General features: G+C 35.8%; 1 protein-coding gene across 1 annotated transcript in view; it reads right to left on the reverse strand.

Annotated features, from left to right (window-relative positions):
- Positions 1 to 26,441, reverse strand: part of TAFA1 (TAFA chemokine like family member 1) — a 509,838-nt gene extending 483,397 nt beyond the window's left edge. Inside the window, exons 1-2 of the mRNA XM_039851641.1 lie at positions 25,972 to 26,441; positions 23,942 to 24,062 (exon numbers count right to left, since the gene is read on the reverse strand). Coding sequence (XP_039707575.1) covers positions 23,942 to 24,059 — 118 coding nt within the window. The 5' untranslated portion in view covers positions 24,060 to 24,062; positions 25,972 to 26,441. The remainder of the gene's footprint in view (positions 1 to 23,941; positions 24,063 to 25,971) is intronic.
- Positions 26,442 to 27,008: the final 567 nt, after the last annotated feature.

Below are 27,008 nucleotides of genomic sequence, written 5' to 3' on the forward strand. Positions count from 1 at the left end.
TTTTTTTTTTTTTTTTTTTTTTTTTTTTTTTTTTTTTTTTTTTTTTTTTTTTTTTTTTTTTTTTACCTTTTTACTCTCTAATCTCTATCTGCCAGGGGGAAAAAAGAAAGTTATAAAATTTTTGTCTATTTCTAAATTTAGATTAGCAGGAGAAAATATTGGTAGAACTAGTTTCTTGGGAAAATGTGACTCTGGTAAAGATTTCATTTGAGTACGTTTGCTTTTGTTGATCTTTTTCTCCCAAAGATGGTGGTTATTTTACTTTCTCTGTCAGCTGGAAGATGCATAAGCATCTGGCAGGCAGCTCAATAAGCTGTGGATCCAAACTTAAGGAATCTAAAACCTTATTCTGTTCAAAAAGGTAACAGCTGTTGAAAAACAGAGCCCTTCATCATTTTCAGGCTAACTCTTGGGGTAAATGTTTTGGGTCTGTGAGGGCTGCATCCTTTGTAGTCTCTTGCGGATACCTCTTGCCTCCTAAAAGGCTTATTGGTTTGAGTGTCTATTAAAATCCTACTCATTGTCAGTGGCCAAATGATGGATCTTTCGAATTGGAGGAACATTTTTTTCCCCTCTTTAATTCCCCACCCCTATCCCTACCCCTACCCCTGACCTATGGATGTTGCCGTCTCCCTTTTAAGAACTGGATCTCTGAAAGCGAGGCGTTTCCCCCGCCACACGCTCATGGCGGCACCCTGGGCCTGGCACACCAGGTACAGTCAGGGTAGCCGGCCACTTGGGGGATGAGGGGGAGGGGTGGACAGCGCACCCAGGGTATGGTCCATGGCTCCACCTGGGGTGCAAACCAAGGACCTATCTTCATACAAAGCAGACGTGCTAACCACTACACTATGGAGCCACCCCAGAGAAACGTCTAAACTGAAAAATTTTTAGAGAGCTCTCATATTAGTATAATGACTAGCAATTAAAACACCTTTAACAAGATGGAAGGACAGAAATTAGAACAAAAATCAGAGTCCACTCAGATCCCTTCCTATTGGCCTTCAGACATTTGTAGATATTGTAAAAAAAAAAAAAAATAGGACATTGGAAGTAAAATTGTAGACTTGTCTGGTACTTAAGAAGGAAAAAAACAAATAAGGTGAATAAAGTGAATATCAATAGGGGTTAAACAAAGAGGAAACACCGAAGAAAGAGTTACAGGAGTCATCCCAACAGGATGGAAATCATTAGACGGTTATTTTAAAAATGAGATATATAAAGGACACTGAAATGGTTAAAAGAAATATTTTAATAACAGCACCACCAAAAGTTAATGGGCCTAAAAGACCCCTAACAAGTCCTCTTTATTTACCTCAGTCTGGAGAAACTTAGAAGGCTAGAAGGCAGAGATTACAATGAGAAACTTGACAGGATATTTTTAAAGGATTTAATAACTCTAGAAGAAATTTCGCAAATTTTGAAGCTGATTTTTCAAAGTCTGATAGGAATTTTCTAAAGCCTCTTCAGCAACTCCCCAGGCCTTCCTATGCATAATCAGGCAGGTAAACACAGCCTACAACTGCCTGAGACTGAGTAAACCAAAGGAAAAAACAAACAAACAAACAAACAAACAAAAAACAGGAAATGTAAGCTTTTTAAAAGCACTAGTGGCTGAAAAGTCTTCTTTGCCTAAATCTAGCCTCCTTCTCCTCCACCTTCTTAAAAATTATTTGTCAGGGGCAAATAAAAAATCTAAGTGCCTTCTCTTCAAATATTAATAATTCTGTTTATGTTTGCATGTTTTATGTATGATATGGTATTTTTCTACCTCTGCTAATTCACAAAAGTTATATTTAATTGACTTTAAAAAGCACTTATATAAAAATCCTTAAAAATATAATAAAAACTAACACAAATGCTTTTCAGGTTCATGTGATTTGGGAAAAATATTCAGTATTAAAGCTAATTTAAATTTGTTGATTTTACTGTAGGGAGGAGGCAAGAGAATTAAGTATTAAATCAAGCTACATTCAGAGACTACAATATGCTGATCATCCTTGCAGCCAAGCCATGAGGAAACCTGCAGAACAAAGGTAAATTTCTGCTGGGATTGCTAACAACCCATTTCCCACACCTGTGAAGGGGAAACAGGAAAAACAGAGTCTTTAAGTGGCTGCTCCACACAAAATAAAATTGTTCATTCCCTATGGCTAAAACCATAAGGAACCTATGGATTAAAGCTTGGGAACTGCCAGCAGGCCTTTCATGCTACATATTCTTATCTTTTCACTCTACAAACTCTTAGCCTTCCTCACTGTCTGTCCATATCAAAGGAAATGATTAAACAAAGTCTTTAAACTGTAACTAACAGGAACTAAAGAATGATGTATAAGCTAAATTCCCCAAACACTTGGGATCCCTCTCACTCTCTCTACTCTGTCTCTCTCACTGTCCTGTCTCTATCTGTTGTCTCTGTCCCTCTGAGTCTCTTTTAGGACCTCTCACTCTCTGCTTCTGAGAGGAGACCACACTCTGTCTGTGGAGTGTTAGCCCTCTCCTAACGAACTTTCCTTTTTACTCTAACTTTGGTGTGTGCGTTGAATTCTTTCTACACTCTCTGCCAAGAACCCTCTCCCTCTCTGTGCAGAGCTTGATCTCCCCCGACTCAGGGGAATTTACCCTGTCCTGCATCATCTTAATTAAAACAGGTATGTCTTTGGAGTAATCGAATTTAAATATAATACTTTTATTTTACCTGAGTTTACAAAAATAAGTTCATATTAACTCTTATAAAATTTGACAGCAGGAAAAATAGCTTGGGATAATCACTGGTTTTGATGTCTCATGGAGTGTTCGAGGGTAATCTAAACATAATTGTTAAGGATTAATAAACTAAGTAGACATAGTAAGATAAAAGACTTTTTTTAGGTAAAACTTTTTAGCAATAATTATGTGTTATAGCATATGTACTTAAACATGATTTCCAAAGTCTTTTGGTAACTGGAAACCTTAGAGTTTTACTAAGTTAAATAATAGAATTTATTAAATATTTAGCATTTCCAAATAAATAAAATATTGAAACATTAATTGCTAAATAAGTTTATCTACATTTGGCTTCTTATTACAGAGAAACTTAGAGATAAATTTGCATCTGTTAAAAATGTCTTGCATTTTTGTTGAGGAAGAATATGTTTCTAAAAACTATGAAATACATTTGTCAGTAAAAGAATCTGTTTCTAGAGGTTATGAAATGTATTTGTGGACCTGCCAATCTATAGAATGCTGATTCTTAATTGCTTACTTTTAGTTGTTATTAGAAATTAATGTTTCTAAGAGTTAAGAATTCTAATTAAAATAAAAGAAAAATGACATATATATTCAGTAATAAAAGATATAAAGTAGGGAAGGGAAAAAATAGCGTGGATGATAGAGGCTCTGTTCATCCCTCTGGTGACCAAATCAAAGTTGTAACAGAAACAAGGAGCAAAGAGCAAGGAAAAATCTCCTAGGTGCTAGACGAAAAGCCATACAACTAGGGAGAAATCTAAGAAATCACCCTGCAACAGCAGAAGGTAGGACAGGGCGAGGACATGGGCCTGCCCATACTGGAGCGGCTAAGTGGGACGGAGATGCCTCTCAAAGAGGCCCTTTATGCGAGCAGACTTACACTGTGATGGACCTGCTCATTCTGAGCACCAGTGCCGGTTGGCTGAGCAGGGACCTACAGGGCAACACAGACTTGTTGGAGTAAGGGCCGCAGGCGAGGCTCTCTCCCTGGCAGAAATACCAGCAGTATCCATTGTTCTCTGCTGAGCTCTTTCCTCTTCCAGTGCGTGGTCTCAGTACCACTGTAGCAGAGATGTCATCAAACTGGTAACAGAGGTCACTCCACCCAGAGGAGTCCCTGAAACTCTACCTCCTCTAACTTGCAGGCCCACCCTCGCCGCATCCAGATGTGTCCTTGCTTAGTCAGGTGACCCTTGCTGAGCAGCGCCTAGACTCACACTGGTGGCAGCTGGCCTTGGTTTCTGGTGTGGCCTTTTGAGGCAACTATAAGCACAGCATCTGTGGATCGCTTGCTGAATCTTAACAGGTGCCCCGGGAGGGCACAAGCTGGAGCTAAACTTGGCCTGTAACTGAACGCCTCTCAGGACTGTGCCATTGGACACCTACTACACAAAGCCTTACTTGTAAGACCAGGAGACTTAGAAGGTTTGCTTAGTATATGGAAACAGATACAGAAAGGCAGCCAAAATGGAAAGACAAAGAAGCAGAAACCATGTAAGAGAACAGAATAGAGATCCAGAAATAATGGAGTCAAGTAATCTAACAGATGCAGAGTTCAAAACACTGGTTATAAAGATGCTCAATGAACGTATGGGAAGGGCAGATGAATTCAGTGAGAAGTTAAACAAAGAGATAAAAAACATAAAAATGGAAATGCAAATTATAAAATGGAACCAGTCAAAAATGAAGAACATATTATCTGAGAAGAGAAGTATAATAAATGGAATAAACAAAAGGAATAAACAAAGTGAATAAAGAAGAAGATCAAATGATCTATATAGAGGATGGAAAAGACAAGGACACTCAATCAGAATGGCAAGAGAAAAGAAGCCAAGACTATAATAATAATTTAAGAAACCAATGGGACACTATTAAAGGTAAAAATGTCCATGTCATCAGGGTTCCTGAGGGAAAACAAGATGTTGAACAGCTATTTGAAAAAATAATGATGGAAAACTACCCTAACCTGGTGAAGGAAATAGACATAAAACCCTAGGATGCTCAGTGAGTCCCAAAATCCAGGAACCCAAAGAGGCCCACATCAAGACACATCATAATTAAAATGCCAAAGGTTAAATACAAAGAAAGAATCCTAAAAGCAATAAGAGATAAGCTGATAGTTACCTATAAAAGAGTACCTATAAGACTGGCAGCTGATTTCTCAAAAGAAACCATGCAAGACAGAAGGGCTTGGCATAAAATATTTCATGTGATAAAAACGCAGGATCTACAACCAAGAATTTTTTATCCAGCAAAGCTATCATTTAGAGTTAAAGGACAGATAGCTTCCTAGACAAAAATAAGCTAAGGGAATTTGTCACCACCAAACCAGTATTATAGGAAATGTTGGATGGAATTCTTGGAAAAAAAAAAAAACATGTATTAAATACAGGAATAAGAATGGTAACAACTACATTTCTATCAATAAGTACCTCAAATAGGAAAGAATTAAGTGCTCCAACCAAAAGATAGAGTAGCTGAATGGATAAGAAACCAAGATCTCTACATATGCTACCTACGAGAGAGTCATTTCAGATTAAAAGACACACACTGACTAAAGAGAAGGGGATGGAAAAAGATATTGCTTTGATGGACCTAGAGGGTATTGCATTGAATGAAATGGGTCGGGTAGAGAAAGACAAATGTCGCATGATTTCACGTACATATGAAATCTAAAGAACAAAACCAACAACAACAACAAAAACAGAAATAAACTCACAAATACAGAGAATATTTTGAGGGGTACTAGTTGGGAGAGAGGTTGCAGGGGAAAAAGAGGTCAAAGGGATTGAGAGGTGCAGGTGGATGGTTGCAGAATAGACATGGGGATGTAGAGTATAGCATGGGAAAGATGGTTAACATTATTGGAATGAATATGTGGGGGGAGGAGTATTAGATTTGGTGGGTCGAGTGCTTTGCAAGTTGTATGGATTTCTGATCAATATGCTGTACAGCTGAGACTGATGTGTAATATACCAACTATATTTGAAAAAAAAACCTCATTCAATTGTACAATGTAAATGCAGGTAATTAATTGTCGATTATATTTTAATAAAGACGAGAAAAAAGGTATATAGAGATTTTTTTTTAATTTAAAAGTGGTTTGTCTTAATATAAGCTGGTTATTTCTGAATGGGTAAGAAAGTAAGAGACTAACTTGCACAAGGAAAGTGGTAGAAGGTTTGTGAAAAGAAATCTTGAGAAAGTTTTATGTGTTTAAACTGAATGAGATTGGAATGAATTTAAGTACATTAAATATCAAGAGCAAACTAGTACAAAATTGAAAATGATTTTCTTCCCTTTTTAAAAAAGGACATAGTTTTCTTAGACTATTAGTCTGCTCCTGGTGAGTATTATGACAAGTTTTCTGCCTAGAAAGCAAATATTCTGTTTTATCAAACTAATTTTCTGTGTTTTACTTTGTCTTAATCAGGCCCTTGATTACATAAGAAAACTGAATATTCTCAATAGCAAAACTAAAGTTTTGCTAACAATAATGTAATCTTCTGTACTTGTCTTTGAAATCTTTTATTGTTACTTTGGTTAAATGGATAGTTAGATATTGTTTCATGATAATCTGTGATCTTTTTAATCAGATGTCTAAACATTTTGACACATTTTTGACAAACTTCCCAATATTCAAATTTTAAATAGTATTTTTCTTGACCTAGCACTAACTTTGAGATATTCCAGAGAGCCCCCAGAACACCTCAAAAGATTTTTTTCTCTCTCCTTATAAAAAAGAAGTATTCAACTAATTAGTCTTATTTGGTGTGTTGAATTTCATGGAAAACATTGTCAAATAAGTGATGATAAACGTCTAGGGTATATAATATGGGTAATATTATTAATATAAATATTTCAAAATTGTATAAAATTTCTAAAATAATGATATGTCTTGTTATAATGTTATCATTTGTAATTCTAGTTATTGTCTTAAAATGTTGTTTGTCATAAGCAAATTCCCTTGTCAACCACATTGTCTTTAACTATGGGTACTTTAAGTCTTTGTCATTTATAGAGAGTCATTGTTTTACTCTGATAGTTTTGCTAATATTTCACCCTCGGAGATTCACAAAGAGGACTCTGACACTGTAAAATACAGGTTTCCGATAAACTTTCGGATCATACTATTCATTGCACTAGGTAAAAAAGAATTGCAGAACTCTAACAGAAAAACTGATAGTTTCATAAAACTGCTAACAAAAGATCAAGATAAACAAGCATTAATTATTCTTGGAATTGAATGAACTGATGAGAATGATTATAATTTTTATAACAGTTGTTTGGAATATTACTGACTTTTTAAATCTTTTTTCTAGACTTAAGGAAACATTTTCTCTTAAGCTACCTATAACTTACAGCAACTTGGTAAATTATACCTTCATAAGCAGAATTGAAACATTTTCTTTTTTCCAGACCCGATCCCTCAAGAATTTGGAAAGTCTTAGTGAGTATTCTTATTTTTTTATGGTAACATAGTCATTTGCATAAGTTTAATAAGAATATGTTCTCTTTATAATAGAACATAGTTGGGAACTGGTTACATTACCAAGGCTTTGACTGGAATGTCATATTTGAGAGAAATATGCATAGACTCAGATATGACCAGACAACCTTAAGGAATCAAGATTGACTAAGGAAAGCCAATAAAAATCTCCTTAGAAAAACAGCCAGGTATCTTGCTTGTAGAGTTTCCAGCAGCCTTACCAGGTAAGTAAGGAAAGTCACTTCCTCCAGGTTCAGAAACTTCAAGTTATTCTGGGAACCTTGAGAAGAGAGAAATTCACCCAAATCTAAAGGTACTGCAGGCAAAGTCTGATGGCTAGCAGATTTAAAAGAACCTATATGATCAATTGTTATTTTTGTTGTATTTATACAAATGCCGGGCCAGGTTTATTAAAGCTACACTTATTTTGCAAATAAATTGGTCTTAATTTGTCTATCTTTGGCAAAAACGAGGGTATTATTTGAGAGAAAAATTATGTTTCGATAGAAACTATAATATATAATTATGGATATTAAATTTAGCTCTATTAACTTCCTTGAGGTGTTTGTTATTTATCTGTAAACTAAGCTGACTCCTGAATCCTAGTTTTCTCAAACTCTCTAAACTAATGTTTCCAATTTTCTCTCACTTTTGATTGAAATCATTGAAAACTGAAACTGCCCTTTTCCTGAAAACCCTGCAAACTGCAGCTAAACCTTATATAAACTTCAGAGAAATTGCCACAATATCTCATGCTTAGACAATCCATTCCTGACGCTGTTTAAGCCACTAAAAAAATTTGCCCGAACACCTGAAGACAACAGAGACATTTCAAATTACAAAAGATGCTTCAAGCTTGACATATAGAAATCTTCTCTACTGGCATCACTCAGGACTCAGACACTAGTTTACAACTTGCTTCAATTTTTCTTTTCATAATAAGATATGCCTCATATTAAATACCTTATTACTTGTTAACACAATATAGGCCTAATTTGGGGAGTCCACGTGCATCATTACCTCCTGAAATGAAACACAATGATTGAACTGAACTGACCTATTTTCAGGACTGAGTAAAATTGGCTTAATGAAATATGGAGCAATCCACTAACTTAGCTTTTAGACTATGAAACTTCTTATCTGAAGTTTCAAAGTGGGACTGAGGGGGAGCAGAACTTGCCAGCTCAAACTATGCCTTTTTTTAGATATTGGTTATTTAAGCTGGTTATTTTCAAGAAATAATAGACTCATGAAAAACCTTTGACCTTCCACCTTACTACCTAAAAGAATTTAGATAGAGGGCCTGCTCTGAGAAGGGAGATATCAGCATAGATACAGTTTAATACGAACTAGTATGTGATAGGGAGGAACCTAGCAAGTCCTGTCTGATCAAAGTCATCTCTGTGTCCTATTGTTTAAAATGACCCAGCAAACATTTAGTTACCAAAAATTTGCTTTTCCATCTCCATGCAAATTGCCTTTTTGTCCTTTGAAATCCCAAACGATGATCTCCCATTTCTCCTTAGCTCAAGATGGCATATAAGCCTTAACAGCCTGATCTGTCATTGGGTCCCATATTCTTAGGGAATGCCTGTATGTACCTATGTAATAAATTTGGTCATTTTGTCCTATTAATCTGTCTCATGTTAATGTAATTATTAGTACAGGCAGAAGAACTTACAAAGGTAGAAGAAAATTATTTTTTCCTCCCCTATACCTTCACACTTTTTTCTATCATGACAAACAGTACTATTTCAAATAAATGATGATCCTAATTCTGGATTGAAAATAACATGGAGCACAGATTCTAGTCAACCTCGAAGGACAGTAGCATGAGCAAGAAATAAGTTTTACTGCCTTGAGCCATTTAGATCTGAAGCTGATTGGTTACCATAGCATTACCTAACCTATTTTGAAATACATTTATTTCAATCTTAATACTATCCATCACAACTAAAACTAATGATGCTGGCAGCGGCAAAGAATTTCAGTATTATAGTCAGTAAGAGCATGGAATCTGGAACCAAATTATATCAGTTCAAATCCTGACTTTACCTCTTTTAGCTGCATACTCTGGATAAGTTATTTAAACTCTTTGAACCTTATTTCCTTCATGAGTAGAAAGAAAAGAACAAGAGTAGTTGCCTCGCAGTGGTAAGTATAAGGATTAATGAAATAATATAGAATTGTTAACACAGTGCCAGGAACATAGTAAGTACTAAATAAAAATCCATATTAAAAAAAAATATATATATATATAAATATTAGACACAACCAAGGAGTAGTGCTAAATTAGTTTTTTTCTTTCAATGTCAGCTTCCACCTTTTGTCTCCTGCTATCCACAAAGCATTTATGTGCATTCATTAATCCATGACAAAGGAGTGTTTCTTTCCTGATCTTCTGATTCTCTTTAGATTTTCTAATGTATCTTCTTTTCTGCCTCCAGACCTTCATTATTCTGTTAATGTTACCTAGAATTCATCGCTGCCCAAATTCCAAGCCTAACTCTTGATATAGCCCTTCCTACTTCTTTAGGTATTATTCTAACTATTTTTTATGGAAACCTTGACCCAGATCTTTGACCCTTCCTCTCACCAAACAAACAAACAAACAAACAATAAACCCTCCAAGGAAGGAAAAGAGGTTAGACAGTTGGTCTTGGTCTCGGAGCTCCTTGGGGGACATAGTAAAAAGATAGGGACCCTGCTTTATTTACCTAACCCTGAATATATGATTACGAGTACTAACTCAAGCTTCCACCTCCAAATGTTCTATTATGACAACTTCTTGAATTATCATTTTTATATTGCTTTCTGTTGATGAATAATACCATATCCAATAGAAAAAAAAAACATTACAGCGAATCTTAATCATACGAACAAGTACATCAATAGAGTTTTCTGAGTATAATAACAATAAACTACCCTTACTTGTTTGCAACAATTTAATTAAATACAATTAACTCTAGTTTGTTTTAGCAACCTATTAATGCCACAATTGAATATAAACAGACTCATGAAAAGATTATAATTAATAAATCCTTTACACTACTTTAAAATCACTTCAATGCTCTGCTTGCTTGCCAGAAATATTTAACAATGTATTTAAAGTATGTTAATGAGGACAGCTAAAAAAAAAAAGACAGTTTTATCAAATAACTTGGCAAGGCTTTGACCTCTTCAATAGAGAGCTCTTCCCTGTTGGGTATGGTTCTTAATGGACTCTGAAACAATAATTGCAAATTTGTTACCTTCAATATCTTTAATCCATGCTTCTAACTGTATAAGCTATTCTCTCAATGTTGATACAAATTTCCTAGAAACTTAAAACATAAAAAACTGAACTGACCAATGGCACAGTTTTCTTTTGCTAAAGTTCAAAATATTAGACACTGAGATACTTAGGCAACAGTTAATGTACAAGTATTTCATTTTGTATTCAGAGTAGAAAATATGGGTTACACATAAGAGTGAACAAAAATGGTACCCTGGAATAAAACCCATGGACATTTAGGTACTAATGTGTTTATCATGATATATTTGGGTTTCTTCCTTTAGTAGTTAGGTCCTATGACAAAGAAGTGATGAGCTGTCTTAAGAACAACATAGTTAATGAAAAGAAAAAGACACCTGAGGGAGTATGGAGAAATGGTATCAGATTTCAGTTGACTAGTAGCTCTTTTAATAGAGTTATAATAGACTTATAATCCATTCTGAGAATAGCAAAGCACCGATGCTGACTTTTGGACTGTTTCCTGTTAATGTTATTGGCCAGATGTTTAAATTAATTAACCAAACTTCTCTAATGTTTGGGATCATAGAGATGCTATCAAACTTATTAATTAGAGCACCTTCCTCCGTAATTATGTATACAACATTGTTAGAAGAAAGGATACTGTAAGTATTGACCTGTTCACATTGACTTAGAACTCAAGGCTAATCATTATGAATTCCAGCGTAGAGGTTAGCCATAAAAATCTTTATCTCTTATCTGTGCTGAGTATGTGGAAAATTATCATAAAGTGGGTAAATAATTCCAAATTGTAAGATTTCTTTGTGTTTCCTTTTTTATATATATAGTAAAACATTATAGGTGGCTATGTTAGTACCAAGTAGTCCTTCTATACCATCTTTTCTTTGACATTTATTTATGTAGCAAAATAATGAGATGCCATGTGCTGGACACCTATTGTATAGCAGGTGTTGAACAGACATCATTTCTATTTCTTACTTAAGCCTGTAAGGTAGAGATTTATAAACAGGGATCTCTATTTTATGAGCAAAGCAGAAAGAATGACACTGACCTGACCATACTTAGAGCTAATAGTGTGATGATAATAGAGCCGGGAAATGAACTCCTGGTTTTCCTAGTTTACAAACCTGCTCCTAACCCTACAGCTACTTGGCCAAGAGTCACTGGTGACAAAGAGGGTGAGGCCAGATGAAAAGCCTGCAAGCAAGTCCACTCTTTACCTAATTTCCAAATATGTATGTAGATACTACACACATGATGTATATTTAACCTCTTCCAGGAATCATTGTAAGTACTTTATGTGTATTAACTTGCTTAATCATTTAAATCACTTAATTATTTTTAAATGAATAACATAGTCCACCTTGAGGGGAGAAATAGATCAAGAATGGATAATATACTTCATCTCAAAATTAAACAGTAAGTCCATGTAAGGCAGTTTGTACAGTATGTGACATAGTAGGTGGTAGATAATGATGGTTCCAAGGATGGCTGTTGTTATTGTTTTTGAAATTATTCCTATCTCCTTTAACAACTCAATCATTGAAGCACTGCTTGGAAGGATTCAAAGGTTAAATCTGGATTCAAATACAGAGTGCCATAATTGATTAGCAATATCTTCAATGGCATAATCACAGGAGAGTAAGATGTGGATCAGGAATTTGCCATCATTAGCCATGTGGATATTTTGGAAGAGAGGAAGAGATTTATTTTGACAATGAGAATTTGAAAGTGAGACCTCAGGTCTGATTATGTAAGCAATTTCTACCTCACATGTTATTGGACTATGGATCTAGCAAGTTTTATTTGAAAGACAGCAAATTTCATATTTTTGCAAAAAGACACTGCTGCAAATGATCAAACCACTTACCAGAAAGGTCAGCCCACTTTACAATATTCTAGATAATTTATAAAGTCTCAACACGATTAATGCCAAAAAATTGTATCAGAAAGTTAAATTGCAGTTATAGAGAATTTTCTTCAGTGTGAATGATTTATAATTTCATTTTAGGTAAAACAGAAAAATCTACACTAAGACTGAGTCTAATAAATGTGGATTTCTTCTATACTTCTGCTTCCCTGCCTGGAGCACAAAGTCTCCAAAGTCTAAAATTTGTTGGGAGACAATAGCTTATAAAAAAAATACTTTAAAAAATGAGATGCTGCTAATCCGACAAGTAAAGAAAGCATGCTCTCAGCCAGACCTGTTGGCATAACAAAATTAAGACTAAAGCTTTAGTCAGCCACAGCACTCAAAATTATTGCCTGATATGGGCGAGGGAAAAGCCCAAGACACAGTAACCTGAGAATGTAGAACAACGCCCCTCAACATTGTGCTTTGAAAAGTTCAATTGACCAAGACTAGCTAGTAGTACTTGGTTGTGATGGAAAATGCTCCTCGCTGAGAGGGCACAATCTAAGCTTTTATCCCAGTTTCATCATTATTATCCACCCTTTGCAGTGTAACAGTATCAACCATGTAGAGTTGTGGTACAGATCGAATGTCATATCTTAAGAGCGAGCCCATATCAGGGCTGTTTGATTTAGAGAGATGCAGAAGTCTTCAAATATAAAATACAAACTTTTAAAATCAAAAGTAGAGACATGTTTTATCTTTTATTACACAAGGGTAACAATAATTCAAAGGTGTAAAAGTCCTCATGAGACTCATAAGACTAGTCATAGTTCCACGGTTGCATTTTTGTTAATTAACCGACTTGCTTTCCACAGAAACTTCAATTGTAGATGCGTGAGCTCTTTCCTTCCATCTTCCCTAGCTCTCCATCTGTAGTCATCAGTGTATATTTGATTACAAAACAGTAACAAAGAAAAAAATCCTGCTTTTTCTTTAACTGGAATAATACAAAGCTTCTCTAACGAGTTTAGGGCCTACAGCCATCCAGGTCTGTCACCACCCCACTTTATTTCCCTTACCTGTCTCTAAGTCTTTAGTTGTTCTGTTCCCTTTGGTTGAATAAGCCACCCTTGATCCTTCCTACTAACTCTAACGAATATTCAAAGCCTAACACAAAATCACTCCTTTCATGACTGTTTCCCAAATCTTCTCTGCTCAGAATGAATTGTTTCATTCTTTATAATCACAAAGTACCCTGTTGGGTTAGAACTCATATCACAAGCGGCTTTGTATCGTGGACACAGAGTTAGAAAAGAATTGGAAAAGGAAATAAAAATTTCTGGAAGTAATGAAAAGAAAGTTTTGCAGCTCTCAGAAGTCGACAATTGTCCAAAGCTGCACAATCTTAAGTAGCACTTACTAGACACGTGTTGCTATTTAAATTTGATTTAGTTGCAATTGGGTTCATTTTCTTATTTCTTTTTTTAATGAAGTGTTTAATGGCATGCATTTTTTGGATAGGAGAGATTTTGGAGAAGGTCAGTCAATTAACGCACATCAGGGATGGGCAAAGACTTAACCTGCATGCTGGTGTCAGTCAATTAATAGGTTGTGCCTGGATAAGGACTGAGAAAGATTCTGAAATCACATTTAGACTCTGTGGTTAATTAATTACTTAGGCCTGTGATAGATGAACAGGAGATGGGCACTATACACTATAAATCTGCTTTTACTTCTAAACAGTCCTGGGAGTAGCTGTCAAAAATGTCCTACAAATGTTCACCCAGTGACCTAGTTTCTCAAGCACATGTCCACTGCATGGTATCTTGCATTTTCATCAGATAGTGATATAAGAAGCTACAAAGACAATTGAACTCAATAAGACCTCTTCTGAGGCTTCTGAAGCTTCTAAGTAGCACATTCTCTTACAGCTTATCATTTTGTTTCAGAAAAATGACTTCATTTTATTATTATTTTGCTATGTCATATATTTTTTAAATTCGGACATCTATAAAGAGCTGGTCTCTAGTTACAACTTTCTTCATAGAATGGTGGCATTCACATCTTACCACAGCAAACTGAGGAAGTGAAATATCCAATTCCAATCTGTTTCCACTTCCCAATAGAAAAATACTTAGGTAATAAATACTTGGAAGGTTATGTTTATGAATCACTAATTACTTTTATAAAATAAGATGAACTTATTAACATGTTCATATTTTATAAAATGATGCCCTATGGACAGAAAAATAAACCAAAAGTGTTACTTACCTTGAGATTTATGTTCCATAGGTTCACAGGCAATATATAATCGATACAAGCATCACCATACAAATAAATTTGAGAGTGATTTATATATACACGTATCATAATAAGGATGTAGATGAATGATTTCTGAATCACAATTCAGGAATGTCTTAAAGTCCATCTCCAGCAAATTTAAAATCCAAAATATGCAAATATGCATCATTCCAGACTAGGGTTAATGAAACAGCCCACAGCAAACTTAATTGATAATGATGAAACTAAACCAACACTAATTTATGATTTACAAGCAAGGACCACAGCAACTGAAAATCACTAACAACTCAAACAACACTCATGATAAACTAATAACAAATTACCCTTCCCCAAATTGCATGAATTCTAATTATTTGCATGCAGGCACATTGCAATGCTTTCGAGGGCTGGCAGCAGTTTTCTTAGTCGAATACTGAATTAAGGAAACTCAGTTAGCCTTAGTTACATGTCATTTTTAGTAGAATCATAATTTAGTGTACTAAGAAGTAGCCTGTATTCATATGTAAAAAGAATACACATGAAATCTTAAATCATTTGCTCAAAAGGACAAAAAAACCCCTTGCATTTCAAGTTAATTTTACAACCTACTAGTGGACTTTAGACATTGAGAATGTTAATAAGGTATTAAATTAAAGGTTTTACACAGGCATAACTATGCTGCTGATGTTTCCCTCTGTTTTATTACATTTGCAGATTACTATTTCTCCCAAACCTTAATCTGTGGGAAAATTAATTGATTTTTAGCTGAGATTTAAATGAGACCTCTGTTTAAGCCATTGGCTTCATTATATAAATGCTCACAGTTTATCAGACTCCCAGTGATATCATTTAGCATCATATAAAATGCTCAGAGACACAGCATTTTAGCATGTTGGGTGTAACTCAGGCTAGGACTAAACCGTGGGCATAATTTTAAAGCATACCAAGATATATATGCATAGAACTCTCCTTTTTGGCCCCAACTGCTGTCACTTATCTGCATCTTGCTTACATGAAAGGATTTGATAAATTCATTAGGAATCATAATATGTTGGAGCTAGAATTAATCTTGTCTGAGGTCACACACAGACGGTCAGCAGCTGGGATACAGCCCTGAGTCAAGTTTTGTTTGGCCCATTTGACATTTAAAAGATAAGGAAATTACACATAAAATTCTAGGTATCTGGCTTGCCTTAAAATATTGGATGCTTTAGTCACAATGAGCCCACCTCAGGTGTATCTAAGGATGTGTTGTGACCTGCAGATGTGCATATGCTCTTTAGTTGCTACGGTTTTCGGCATTTTGTCATGTCTGGTCCTTCCACTGGTCTAAGTAGCTTGTTAACTGCCTGATCTATGAAGGTGTCTGCCTTGTCCATCTACGAAATCATCCAGAAAGTTTTCAAATAGTTTTAGCAGAAAGCTTTTTTAAATATACAGAAGTGATTTTGTACTGAATTTTGCTCTATCAAATGGATAAAATCCATGAATCAGTTTCTTGGGCAGCTTATAGTTTCATTATTTGGCAGAATATACTTTTAACGTTTATAGAATGTATGGCTCACCTCCTTAGAGCTGCTAGGGACAATATGAAAATCACCAATTCCTTCCAACTCACTCATCTTGAACCTTGCAACTGACACCTTAAGATCCTGAAAGCTTCAGAGTCCTCCTACTCTGGTGCTCTTTCCTCATTACCAATAGATATAAAAAGGCTTAATGTGCTGCTTTCTTGCCACTATAGTCATTTTTAAAGAATATAAGATTCTTGCTAGTTGATTAGAAAATATTTATTGAATACTTACATAATATTTTTTCAGTGAGACATATGACCTGCTGGCCTGCTGACCTTAATCCAAGTTATACTGTCAATTTCAAGAGCATTGAAGTTCTTTGTCCCCCACCCACTGTGGGGTAGCTTATCTAAATCTGGGAGCTGGCATTCTGTCTTCATTTCAAAGCATATGACTCAATCGGTCCATTCTTCATCCACACAAATGGGTTATCAGAAAAATCCTTTATATGTATACAGACTCAACTAGCTTGGATTTATTCTTAGGTAAAATGGAGCTATGCCTAGAAGAGAAGGTCTAATAATGGTGTAGTAAAGGGTAATGCAGGTAATTACTTCAGCAGAACAATGGCATTGGCTGAGGATGTAGGAGGTCTTCCTTTCTTCTGCACTCAGGGTGATGATTGGTTTGACTCCTTCCCTGCACGAAGGAAGAATCTGCTTAATGAATAGGCAGATGCCTTAGCATATCCATCTTCTGAGAGAAAATTCACTATGATAATATCATTTATCTTTCCTTTCTCTGAACTTTTTTTATTATATAAAGATGAGGGAGGAAAAGAAAATAGTGGGCTAAGAGGGTCCCTAAGTGCTTTGAGGACATCATTTTTGGAGAATTCAATTAGTTTATACAAATTGTTAACAAAATGATTCATCTTCTCTTTACCCCAAAGAAAGGAAAAATTGCTCGTCTGGTGTTATTTTCTCACTGTTACAAAGATGAAGTAAATTTTTCTCTTGATAGCAAAAGATTTGAAAGCAACTTTACCTATTTGCTAAGTGAATTTTCTCTTCTGTCCCTCAAGACCATGCCTATAATACTTTCTAAATCTCTAGAAAAAAAAAAAATTCCATGCTGTGACTGAAAACCTTAGGGATTTAATTTTTTACTACATTTGTAAGTATATTCTTAGGATTATTTTGATTAATAGAATAGCTGCCAAATGTTAAAAAAAGTCAAATATCAATAAAAAACATTGCAGATACATACATAAATGAGTATGTTATACTGATAATTTAATGTTTATATCACTCTCCATTTGAGGTATCTCCTAATTACAAAACACACGGAGATACATTTGCATCTATCCATATACACACAAACACTCACATACAAGTAGTAACAAATAAATGAGAGTTTAAAATGCCACCAGAACAGTCATTCCTTCTTTCTTTAATAATTTTACACAAAATTTTTTGAGAGCCTATTATATATCAAGTTCTTCACTAGAAGTGAGTGATAAAAAGTTGACTAGCACAGGACTCCAGAATTATCTTGGCCCACATTTCTCAATGCACATGATTTGAATAGGCACTGTTAATGTTGACCAAATTAAAAAAATGTTTCAAAATTTAACTTAAAAACAACCAAGTTTCTGTGAATCTTTCCAGAACTTTCATACACTTAACATGCACTGTAAACCTCATGAGGAGAACATACCAGGCAGTGACTGTTATCGTAACATGTTTTTTCCAAGGAGCATCTTGGAGGGGACAGTGTTTTGTGAACTGGGAGATGCTAGTCTAGACATTTTGTTGAAGATTGAAGATTGAATATTGAAGGCTCTTAGAAAGAAAAGGGCTTCATGATATTTTCCTACCTATACTTCTTTCTCATTCCTTAAACTGGAAAAATTGTCTGGTATGTTTCCAATTTTGCCATAAAATTCTCTGTAGATAATATTGTAGGCTTTTTGTTAAAAAGCAGCATATACTCATACTAAAAATGAATCCAAAAAAATACAGAATTAGAGAAAGAAACCTCTAAATCATTTCAGTCCTTCCACTACATTGAACTAACACTGTATAAGGAATGTCTATGTCATTTCTGACATTTTTATGCATGTGCAAATATTTTTTAGCTACAAAAGTACTTTGAAGCTCAGTGTTCTGTTCCTTGTTATCTTCACTCCACAGTATATTGTGGGCATTTTTGCACACAAGTATATATAAACATATTTCATCCTTTGCAATAGGTAAATTGAATCCCACTGTGTGGATGTACCATGATTTATTTTCCAATCCTCTTTTGATAGAGATTAAAGTCCCCTCTAATTTTTTGCTATTAAAATCATTGTTACAGTGACTAAACCTTAACATACATCTTTTCACACTCGTTCAATCACTTTCTTAGGATAAGTGTCTAGAAATGAAATTGTGTTAGGATTTTCATATTTTACATTTTGGGAGACACTGACAAATTGTTTTCACAAAATGGTGTACTATTTTATACAATAAAACTCTGAAATTTTTACAGAGTTTTAAATTGGGAGAGTTTTTAAAAGAATTCAAGTTGTCATCTTAAATGAATTTTAAGAAATTAACAAGTGAAAGTTAATGTTCATTTGCAAAACTTCTAAATGTTTATAGTATCTATTTGCCTTAATTACAAATTGAGGTCATAGCGTTGGGTTTACATAGTAATTATATTTATATAGCATTGTAATAATTCTCTTAAAGTTCATGGGATCCACAGAAAATATTTATTTGCATCTCTACTGGTTCTAATATTTGGGGGTCTTACCAAATGTTCATAGCTGCACTCTTACTCTGGAATGAGGTTAATATCACCATTCAGATGATCAATGGATTATCGCTAGCCTCAGTTTACAAGTAACAACCTTATTCCTTAATCTTTACACCAATTCACTACACTTAGAAACCTGGTGCTAGTATGCATTCTTAAAAAGCCATTATGCAACCACTATTTTCCTCACTATTTAATAAGACAATTCTTTATTGTAATGTACCTTGGCATTCTAATGCGCATGCCTTCAGCAGCTTTCAATAAAATAATATTGAACAATAAGGTAAAAATTAATACAAAGCATACAACAATGCTTTTTTATATTTTAATTTAAAAAACACTTAAAAATGGATGGTGATCTTCAGTACTAATAATTAAGTCGTAAATGAATATCTCTATATTTTGCTTGATAAAGCTTTAAATCAGGCCAAGTATAAATTTAATAGACTATTCTGTTCAGAGTAATCTTTTTAGATACAATTTCTATAAACCTTTGTCAATAAAATAGCAGTGACTCCAGAATAAATGATTCATTAGGCACTTATAACTTCTTGTCTCATGTAATTTATCTATATAATTTTAAATTACTAGATAATTTCAAGGAACTTTCTCACTAAAGTATTTTGAAATGATTCATATTTTATTAAGTTTCAAGGACAACCCCTCACACATACACCCCCACACTTGAAATTAAGTAATCATTAAAACTGCTGTTGTAATTTATGTATCCATAAGGGAAAAAAATCCAATCCTAAATTAGAAAGTTACATTAAGCAAACCATTCATCATTTTTCACTTGTTACACAACAACTGGTGATTGTATAGAATTGAAGCTGTCTATTTTAATTACTGAAACAATTTGTAGTCTACCTTTTTTAAATTAAGTGCCCTCCTTATAGCTATCATGTATATATTTTAAAAAGGCATGAGTGTTCTTCAAATAGTTATAGTAATTTCCTACATTATTCCCAAAGTAAAAACTAGATTTAGCCAAATATTAATTAAAATTAAAAATCTGTTAATCCATAGAACATTATACTCATTTGTGTAATTTTAAAATTCACTTTCATTAAATTGATTTTTAATCTTCCTTAACTAGTGAGTAACAAAATAAATGGTGCATTCCTAATACTGTAAATATGAAAAATACAAAGTACTTAGGAACTGCAAGGGAATACTTTAAAATCAGTCAGTTTTCTAGTTAACATATTCTCATTCTGTTTGTGTACAACACACACTGCATTGAGAAGACAGATCACAAATTCATGGTTTCACAAAAACATTGTCCTGATTTCAAGTTTTGACAGCAGAAATTGGCCCAAATCTCTAACCATTTCCTCTAAAGGACCTGGGATGGCTGGTGCCATCCAGGTGCTGCACAATCTGAACGAGGGGGGAACATCATGTCAAATTCCACTCATCTGTCAGTGTAGTGGATTATTTCTTGAGAGACTGAAATTGGCTGCTTGGGATCAGAGCACCATCAATCTTACTGAGGGGATGGTGAAGCTGCCTGTAAAAGGCTGGCGAGAGGGGGCTAGCCGTTCCTAAGCAGGTGAGGAGGCAGCTGTAAAGCCTTCACTCTCCCTCCATTCAGGGCTCTGAGTGAAAGATTTGTCATTTTTCACATTTCCCAGATACTTGGTATGCACATGGTGTCTGCCTGCTCCTGCTTTATGAAAGAGGCGATTTTTCAAGGTTAGGCAAATGTGGCAAGGCTCAGAGTCTGCTGGTGTCTCATTTTTTCTCATCATGTCACTTGTTTTAACTGATTTGAGAAAATGAGATTATGTTTCTTCTTTTTGCTCATTTATCCAGCTATTTATTTATTTATTTGCTCATTTAGGGGTGGATTGTCACAGATAACTGGCCCTGATTTCCCTCTTGTTTTCATACACATTTCATTAGTGTCCCTGAAGATTTAAGACCCACAAAAAGAAACATCCCAGCTCTCATCACAAAAAGCATATATTTACTCTTAAAATCAAAACAGAAGACTATTAAAGAAGATTGTATTTCTGACTGAAATAATCTAGAATATTGCTATGTCCAAGATCTATTGCTTTAATCTTTACAGCTACTCTCAAAAACCCGAGAAAGTTGAATAACCATATTACATACATTGGACTTTGAGTTTAATGCCATTTTAATCTTTCCGTATCTAGAAAGGAATACTTATAGTTTATTTCATCAACAAAACTAAACTAAGTTTCAGACGTATAAGCACTTGGAGTTGAAAATGGTTTCCTAGCTGCAGTTTCTTGGAGTATTTTACATACAGATTGTCCATGCATTGGTGATAATAAGTAATTTCTAAGGGTTGACAATGGAGAAAACAAATACTGAGTTTAACTTCATCAGAACCTAATGATGTGTTTCTCAGTTTGAAATTATAATATTTTGATAAACCCCATAAATGATTTTACTTATTACAAGTAGCATAGTCATAACCTCTCACCCAAAAAATCTCATATATTAACTGGTTAATAGAGGCAGTCTATGTGAAAGCTCATTGCAAACTGTACCATTTTTCATGACTATGTGCATAGAGAGTAACATAAGACACATAGAATTTGGTGGTATATTCTAGCAAGGTACCACATAGCTAAAAAGCAACCTCAAGAGTAAAAGCAAGGTTTTCGTCCTGACTATGTGGTTGGACTATTAGCTGCATGAATAGCACCATTTCACTCCTTCGACATCTCTAACATGCATGCTTTTTGTCTATTAAGTGGGGATAATGCCAGCAATTCCTGATGTTTATGAAGAGCTTTACAGTTAACAAAGCACTTTCCAGAAGATTATTTCATTACACTCCACAACACCCCCTAAAGGGGAAATTGGGCTCAGAGAAGTGACTTGCCCAAGGTCATGTCATTCATGTTAAGTGACAGAGATGATGGTCAGTCCTGAGCTCTGCCATCACCACATACTACTTCTCACCAGTTCTGCCATGGCTGCTTTTCAGAATGGGTTTATAGTTCAAATGATTCCACCTATCTACATAACCTGAAAGTTTTCACAAATGATGTCAAAGGGCTCACACTTCCTCAAAGAGGCTACTTGACAAAATTATTCTGAACATTCAGAGACTAACTGTGTATCCTCCTTGGGAAACAGGCTCTGAGGGTGAAATCAGACCAACCTGACCTTTAATGACAGTTATTAGTTGTGTGGTCTCAGACAAGTCACCCAGTCCCTCAGAATTTTAGTCTGGGGCGAAAGATGTGGGGGCAGGAGAGAGATTACATCTACTTGTATAAGGATCAAGCCAAACAAAAGGAATTAACCTTGAGAGAGTAAAATACTAACAATAGTTGTTTTTGTTATGTACTCTTATTTTTAAGTGTTACGATTAATGCAGATTTCCCACGTATTTTGTGTGGCTGTGTAACACATCAAAGACTTTTTTTTGCCAGAACAAATTGGTGATTAACTGATTGGAGGTAACGTGGAGTTTCCGAAACCCACGTTCGTTTTTCCTCCACCTGGGCACTGAAGCCTCAGAGTCTGGCGGAGTCTACTTAAGGCTCAGGACACACTCGGCACAAAAACAGGAGCGCAGCAGCCGCAGAGCGCTTTGCATGCCCACCTGCAGGGACACCAGCGCCCCCTCGCCTCCCTCCCCAGGGCGTGGGGAATTAGGGTGGCGGGGGCCGACAGGCAGTTCCCGGCCTCGGCCCCGCGCTCAGGCCCTCGACTCTCCTACCCGGGCGACCTGGGCTACGGCAAAGAACTGGCTGGCGCGCTCCCCTACAGCCTGGTGCGAGCGCGCGGAAGGACCCCGGACTGCATCCGCGCTTTTTCCATCCTACCCCGAGCCTGGAAGCAGAGCCCAGAGAGTCTGCAAGCTGCGCCCCGCGAAGTGTTGCTAGAGGACTGTGAGGAGGAGCCCAGGATCCGTGCCCAGGCCCGCAGCAGAGCCGAGGAAAGGCAAAGGCGTGGACGCTGGACTGCTCAGCAGGAGGAAGCGAGGAGGATGGGAGGAGGCCAGAAAGGGATTTGGAGAGGAGGGTGGAGGAGTAGGAGCATTTGAGAACTGAGAATCAGGAGCTTGGGCGTGCAACTGGTCCCCAGAGCCCAGACGCGGTGAAGGTGGAGGAAGGAGGGTGGAGTTAATGGATGCAAAGGCTGAAGCTAAATAGAAAATGGAAGGAAATCTTTTCGAGAATCTGGGCGGGTAAGGATAGTCGAGCTAGGGGACAGTAATGAGAAAGCTGGAGAAGCAAAGAAGGAGAGAAAAATCCAGATTGAAGAGTGAGACCATTGAAAGGGTAGAAAATATACTTTGAACAGAAAGATCAAGAAAGCAAAATACGTTCGGAACCTCAAATTCAATCTAGGAAAAAAAAATCAGGCCTAAAAGTTTTTTTTGGCATCTAAAGTCACCAAAGTGAAAGTTAAAAGAGAAAAAGGAAATAAATATGGAGCATACCAGAAGAACAGAAAGTGAAGAAAGGGAGAAAGGAAAGAAGACAAATTAAACCAGACAAGAAATAGTAAGTTACTTTTTCATTTCTTTTTCATTGACAAACTACTTCCAAAGTTACTTTGGGCACTAACATTCTCACAAAGTCCTTAGCCACATACACACAGAGATTATAGTATCACTACTAGATAAAAAATGCATCCCAGGAATATGCACACGTTATTTTATTAGTTACAAAGATCATATTTGACTTCCCTAAAAATTCCTCAAGTCTTGAAAATTATCCCACCTTTTACAGAATATATCACTTTTGGCCAAAGTTGCCAAAAACAAATGATTTCTACTTTTTAGGTGTGGAAGGGGTGGGGGGCTCTTAGATAAAATCCCTTTTTCTAAGAAGTTAATAGAAATACCTGCAAGTCATTTTAGTAACCCCCCTTTCCCCAAAGTATCCAGCCAACAATATGTCTTGAAATTCAGAGGCAAGCTGCCCACACTATAACACTTTTTGTCACTTGCCTTCAATCATCTCTTAAGGAGTCAGCGGTGAGACCGGAGGCTGTAGTGGAGCCAACGACCGGCTTACCTGGTCTGTGCAGGTGATGTTGCTGAAAAGTGTGCTGAAGAGATCCATGGCAGAGCAGCATTGCACAAGCACTTATCCACAAATACAGGACCCAGGACATCGCAGAGACCATTGCCATTCTCTGAAGAAAACATTAGACAGGAAGAATTAGCTCCAGCTTCAAGCCCCCAGCTCAGTCAGTTCGACTGATGAGAGAAGGGGGTGTCACACACGTCATGTCCCTTTTCTACTAGAAAAAAATGACCCAGCAGAGGTCATGCCATGAAGTAGGATTCAAGTAAAGCACTCTCCAGGAGATCATGAATTCATTTTTGAAATTCTGCAAAACCACTCTGAGGATTGGCAAAATACAAAAATAAATTGAAGTTTGACTATCAGGCAGTTTGAAACATTGTATCCTAACTAAACATCCTGTTTTTCACAATGATCTTTTAAGTTTTAGTTATTCCAGGCATTGAAAAGCTGCACACTCCTGTTCATTTTAACTTCATTGAAAGTCTGACATAAGCCTGAAAGGAAAGATTGGATTCTTTTTTTTTTTTTTTAATTCTACAGTCATGAATTTTTAATCTCTATGCTATCTTCTAAACTAAGTAATCATTTCTCAGAGGCATGTTGTAATCTCCTGATAGAACCAGTGTTTTTGGCTGGACTTAAATCAGAAAGAATTGTTTTAGCCAGAATGAGTTTCAGATGCAAGATCTATGTTTCTTTCGTGGTGTGAGCCTTAATTTACAATATTGCTTTGCCTCCCAAGATCCCATTGTGGCATTTGTTGTATAGTGTTGATGAATATGCATATACAGGTGGTGTATGTATTTATGGATGAGCATACACCTTTTCACAGGTGCTGAAACTTTGAAAGTCTTATCTGTACCTATAACAATCTTAGAGCTGCAAAGCTCAGCTGCACTACATATTGTCTAATTTTTCAAACAACACCTTATGCTTCATTTCATATTGCCAAATTAATCAAACTTGAAACATCATCCTTACTCAGCTAGTGATATGGAAGCATTTTCTACACAATCCAGTTAAGTATATGCTTTTCTCTTGGATAGAGAGAGCTTTGGAACCAAGATTGTTTCTTTTTTAAAGAATTTTTCACTGTGAAATCGTACACTTCAAGTATTTCAACTACACATTTAAAACCTCCTAGTGATCTCCCAGTGTGACTTCTTTAGTCATAGAAATAGGTACTCTTTCAAAAATGTGATGTTCAAAGAAATGTGTGTGTGTGTGTGTGTGTACAGACATAATACAAGATAATTTATTGGTTTTAGGAAAGAGATGTAATCTTTAAGAAGGGTTTTAGGACAGTGATAGACAAACGATGACAACCATAATTAAGTGCAAAGTAGGAAAATATTATTTTAAACAGCATGGTGCCTTTCCTGCCCCAGTCTGTGATTCAGATGGGCCATTCACTGTATTAGTTTCACTGCCCACTGTTTACTTTTTTATACAACAAATTTAGCCTCATTGTCTTCTGAACTATCAGGGTAACATAGATGCATTCTCTTCATCGGGGATAAGTAGCAATGCCCCTCCTGTGAATCCAGAAATGAATGCATTTTGGAGACTTTTCAAAATACCCTGAAAATTACAGAATAACAAAACATAGGTGACTGTTGCATGCATAGACTGCTTGTAAATTTCAGTTACAAAGCACGAGGACTTTCTCTGAAGTTGAAAAAGCCTACCACAATCAAAACTTAACAGTTTTTCAGTGCCTAGTTTCTTTTGTTCATTTCTTCACCCACATTGGTCTTAGCACTCAAAAAGATTACTGCGACTTGACCTTTGCAGTATTTTCCTTTTTTTTCATTTACTTTCTTTAATTCTCAGCATTACTTCCAAGGTTCCTGCATGTCACTCTCATTGCTCACTCTCTTACCAAGAGGTAGCCTCTATTTTAATAGGTGTTTCCCCCCAAATAATGCATCCAACCTTACATAGTTCTCTAGAGATGACTGAATAGGTTACAAATCTGCTTTCCGAATCTTAAATCCTTAAAAGAGGCTTCTTACCTGAAAAATCCAGCCAAGAGCAGAGTACTCTATTAGCGTTCATTGGAAAGCTCTAACACTTTCTAAAATCCATCTGTGCCACAATTCAAGATTTTTTTTAAAGAGCTTTCCAATAATCTTCTTTATCAGGATTTTAAAAAATATGTTTTTCTCTTCGGATGCTATTTCCACAATAAAGGAGACATTGGGTTCATTCAGACTGTATTGTCAGAAAAGGAGCCAAGGTTTGAGGGGTGGAAACCTTGTCATTTTCACCTTTAAATCATCTCCTGGCGTCACCTCTGCCTGACGAGACCTTTGAAGTGATGGTGAGATAATGTGCAGTTTCCTGACGAGAATCAGTTTATAGTTAATGATGGACCATCCCCATTCCAGTGCATTCGGGGCAGAGTAAGGCAGCAAAATGCAGGAGCCGGGCTGCTATACAGTGCTGTAAGTAGCAGTAGTCTGTTTCAATACATCCCTCCTCTGTAAAGTATCACATGTCTTAAAGTGACATTACCCTCTATTACAGCTACAGTGAATTGTAATACCTGCCCACTGATTCTGTAACACTGTATTGCCTGGGGTATTATATTAGAAGCTTTACCGATGACACTCTGCCAAAAGAGTAAAAGGGAAGGAGAAACAAAAGAAAAAAAGCATTCTGCAAAATATTGATAATGTTAATGGGAATGAGACTTCTAACAGTAAATGGTAAAGTGAAATAGTAGCCATTTCTTACTTCTTAATGTTCTTATAACCAGTAATTTAACCAAAAATATTGTTAGATTTATATAAATTTAAGTCTGTTGATTGTTTTAGCAGTTGAATCTGGGAATATGGAACACCTGGAATACAGTATAAATGTTCATATTCATAAGCTTAATAAAAACCTTTTGTGTTTTTTTGAACATGTTTAATAAATAGAAATATGTCATTTTCAGCATCGAAGATTGTGTTTTGACAAAGAAATATGCTCAAGGCATTTTTTTTTTAATTTCCCTCTCCCTCAAATAATATGCTAGGATGGGGAGAGAAAACGCTCAGAAGTTCAA

The sequence above is a fragment of the Pteropus medius genome, unplaced genomic scaffold (genome assembly GCF_902729225.1).
Source record: "Pteropus medius unplaced genomic scaffold, Ma_sr-lr_union100, whole genome shotgun sequence".
In the NCBI taxonomy this organism is placed as follows: Eukaryota; Metazoa; Chordata; class Mammalia; order Chiroptera; family Pteropodidae; genus Pteropus; species Pteropus medius.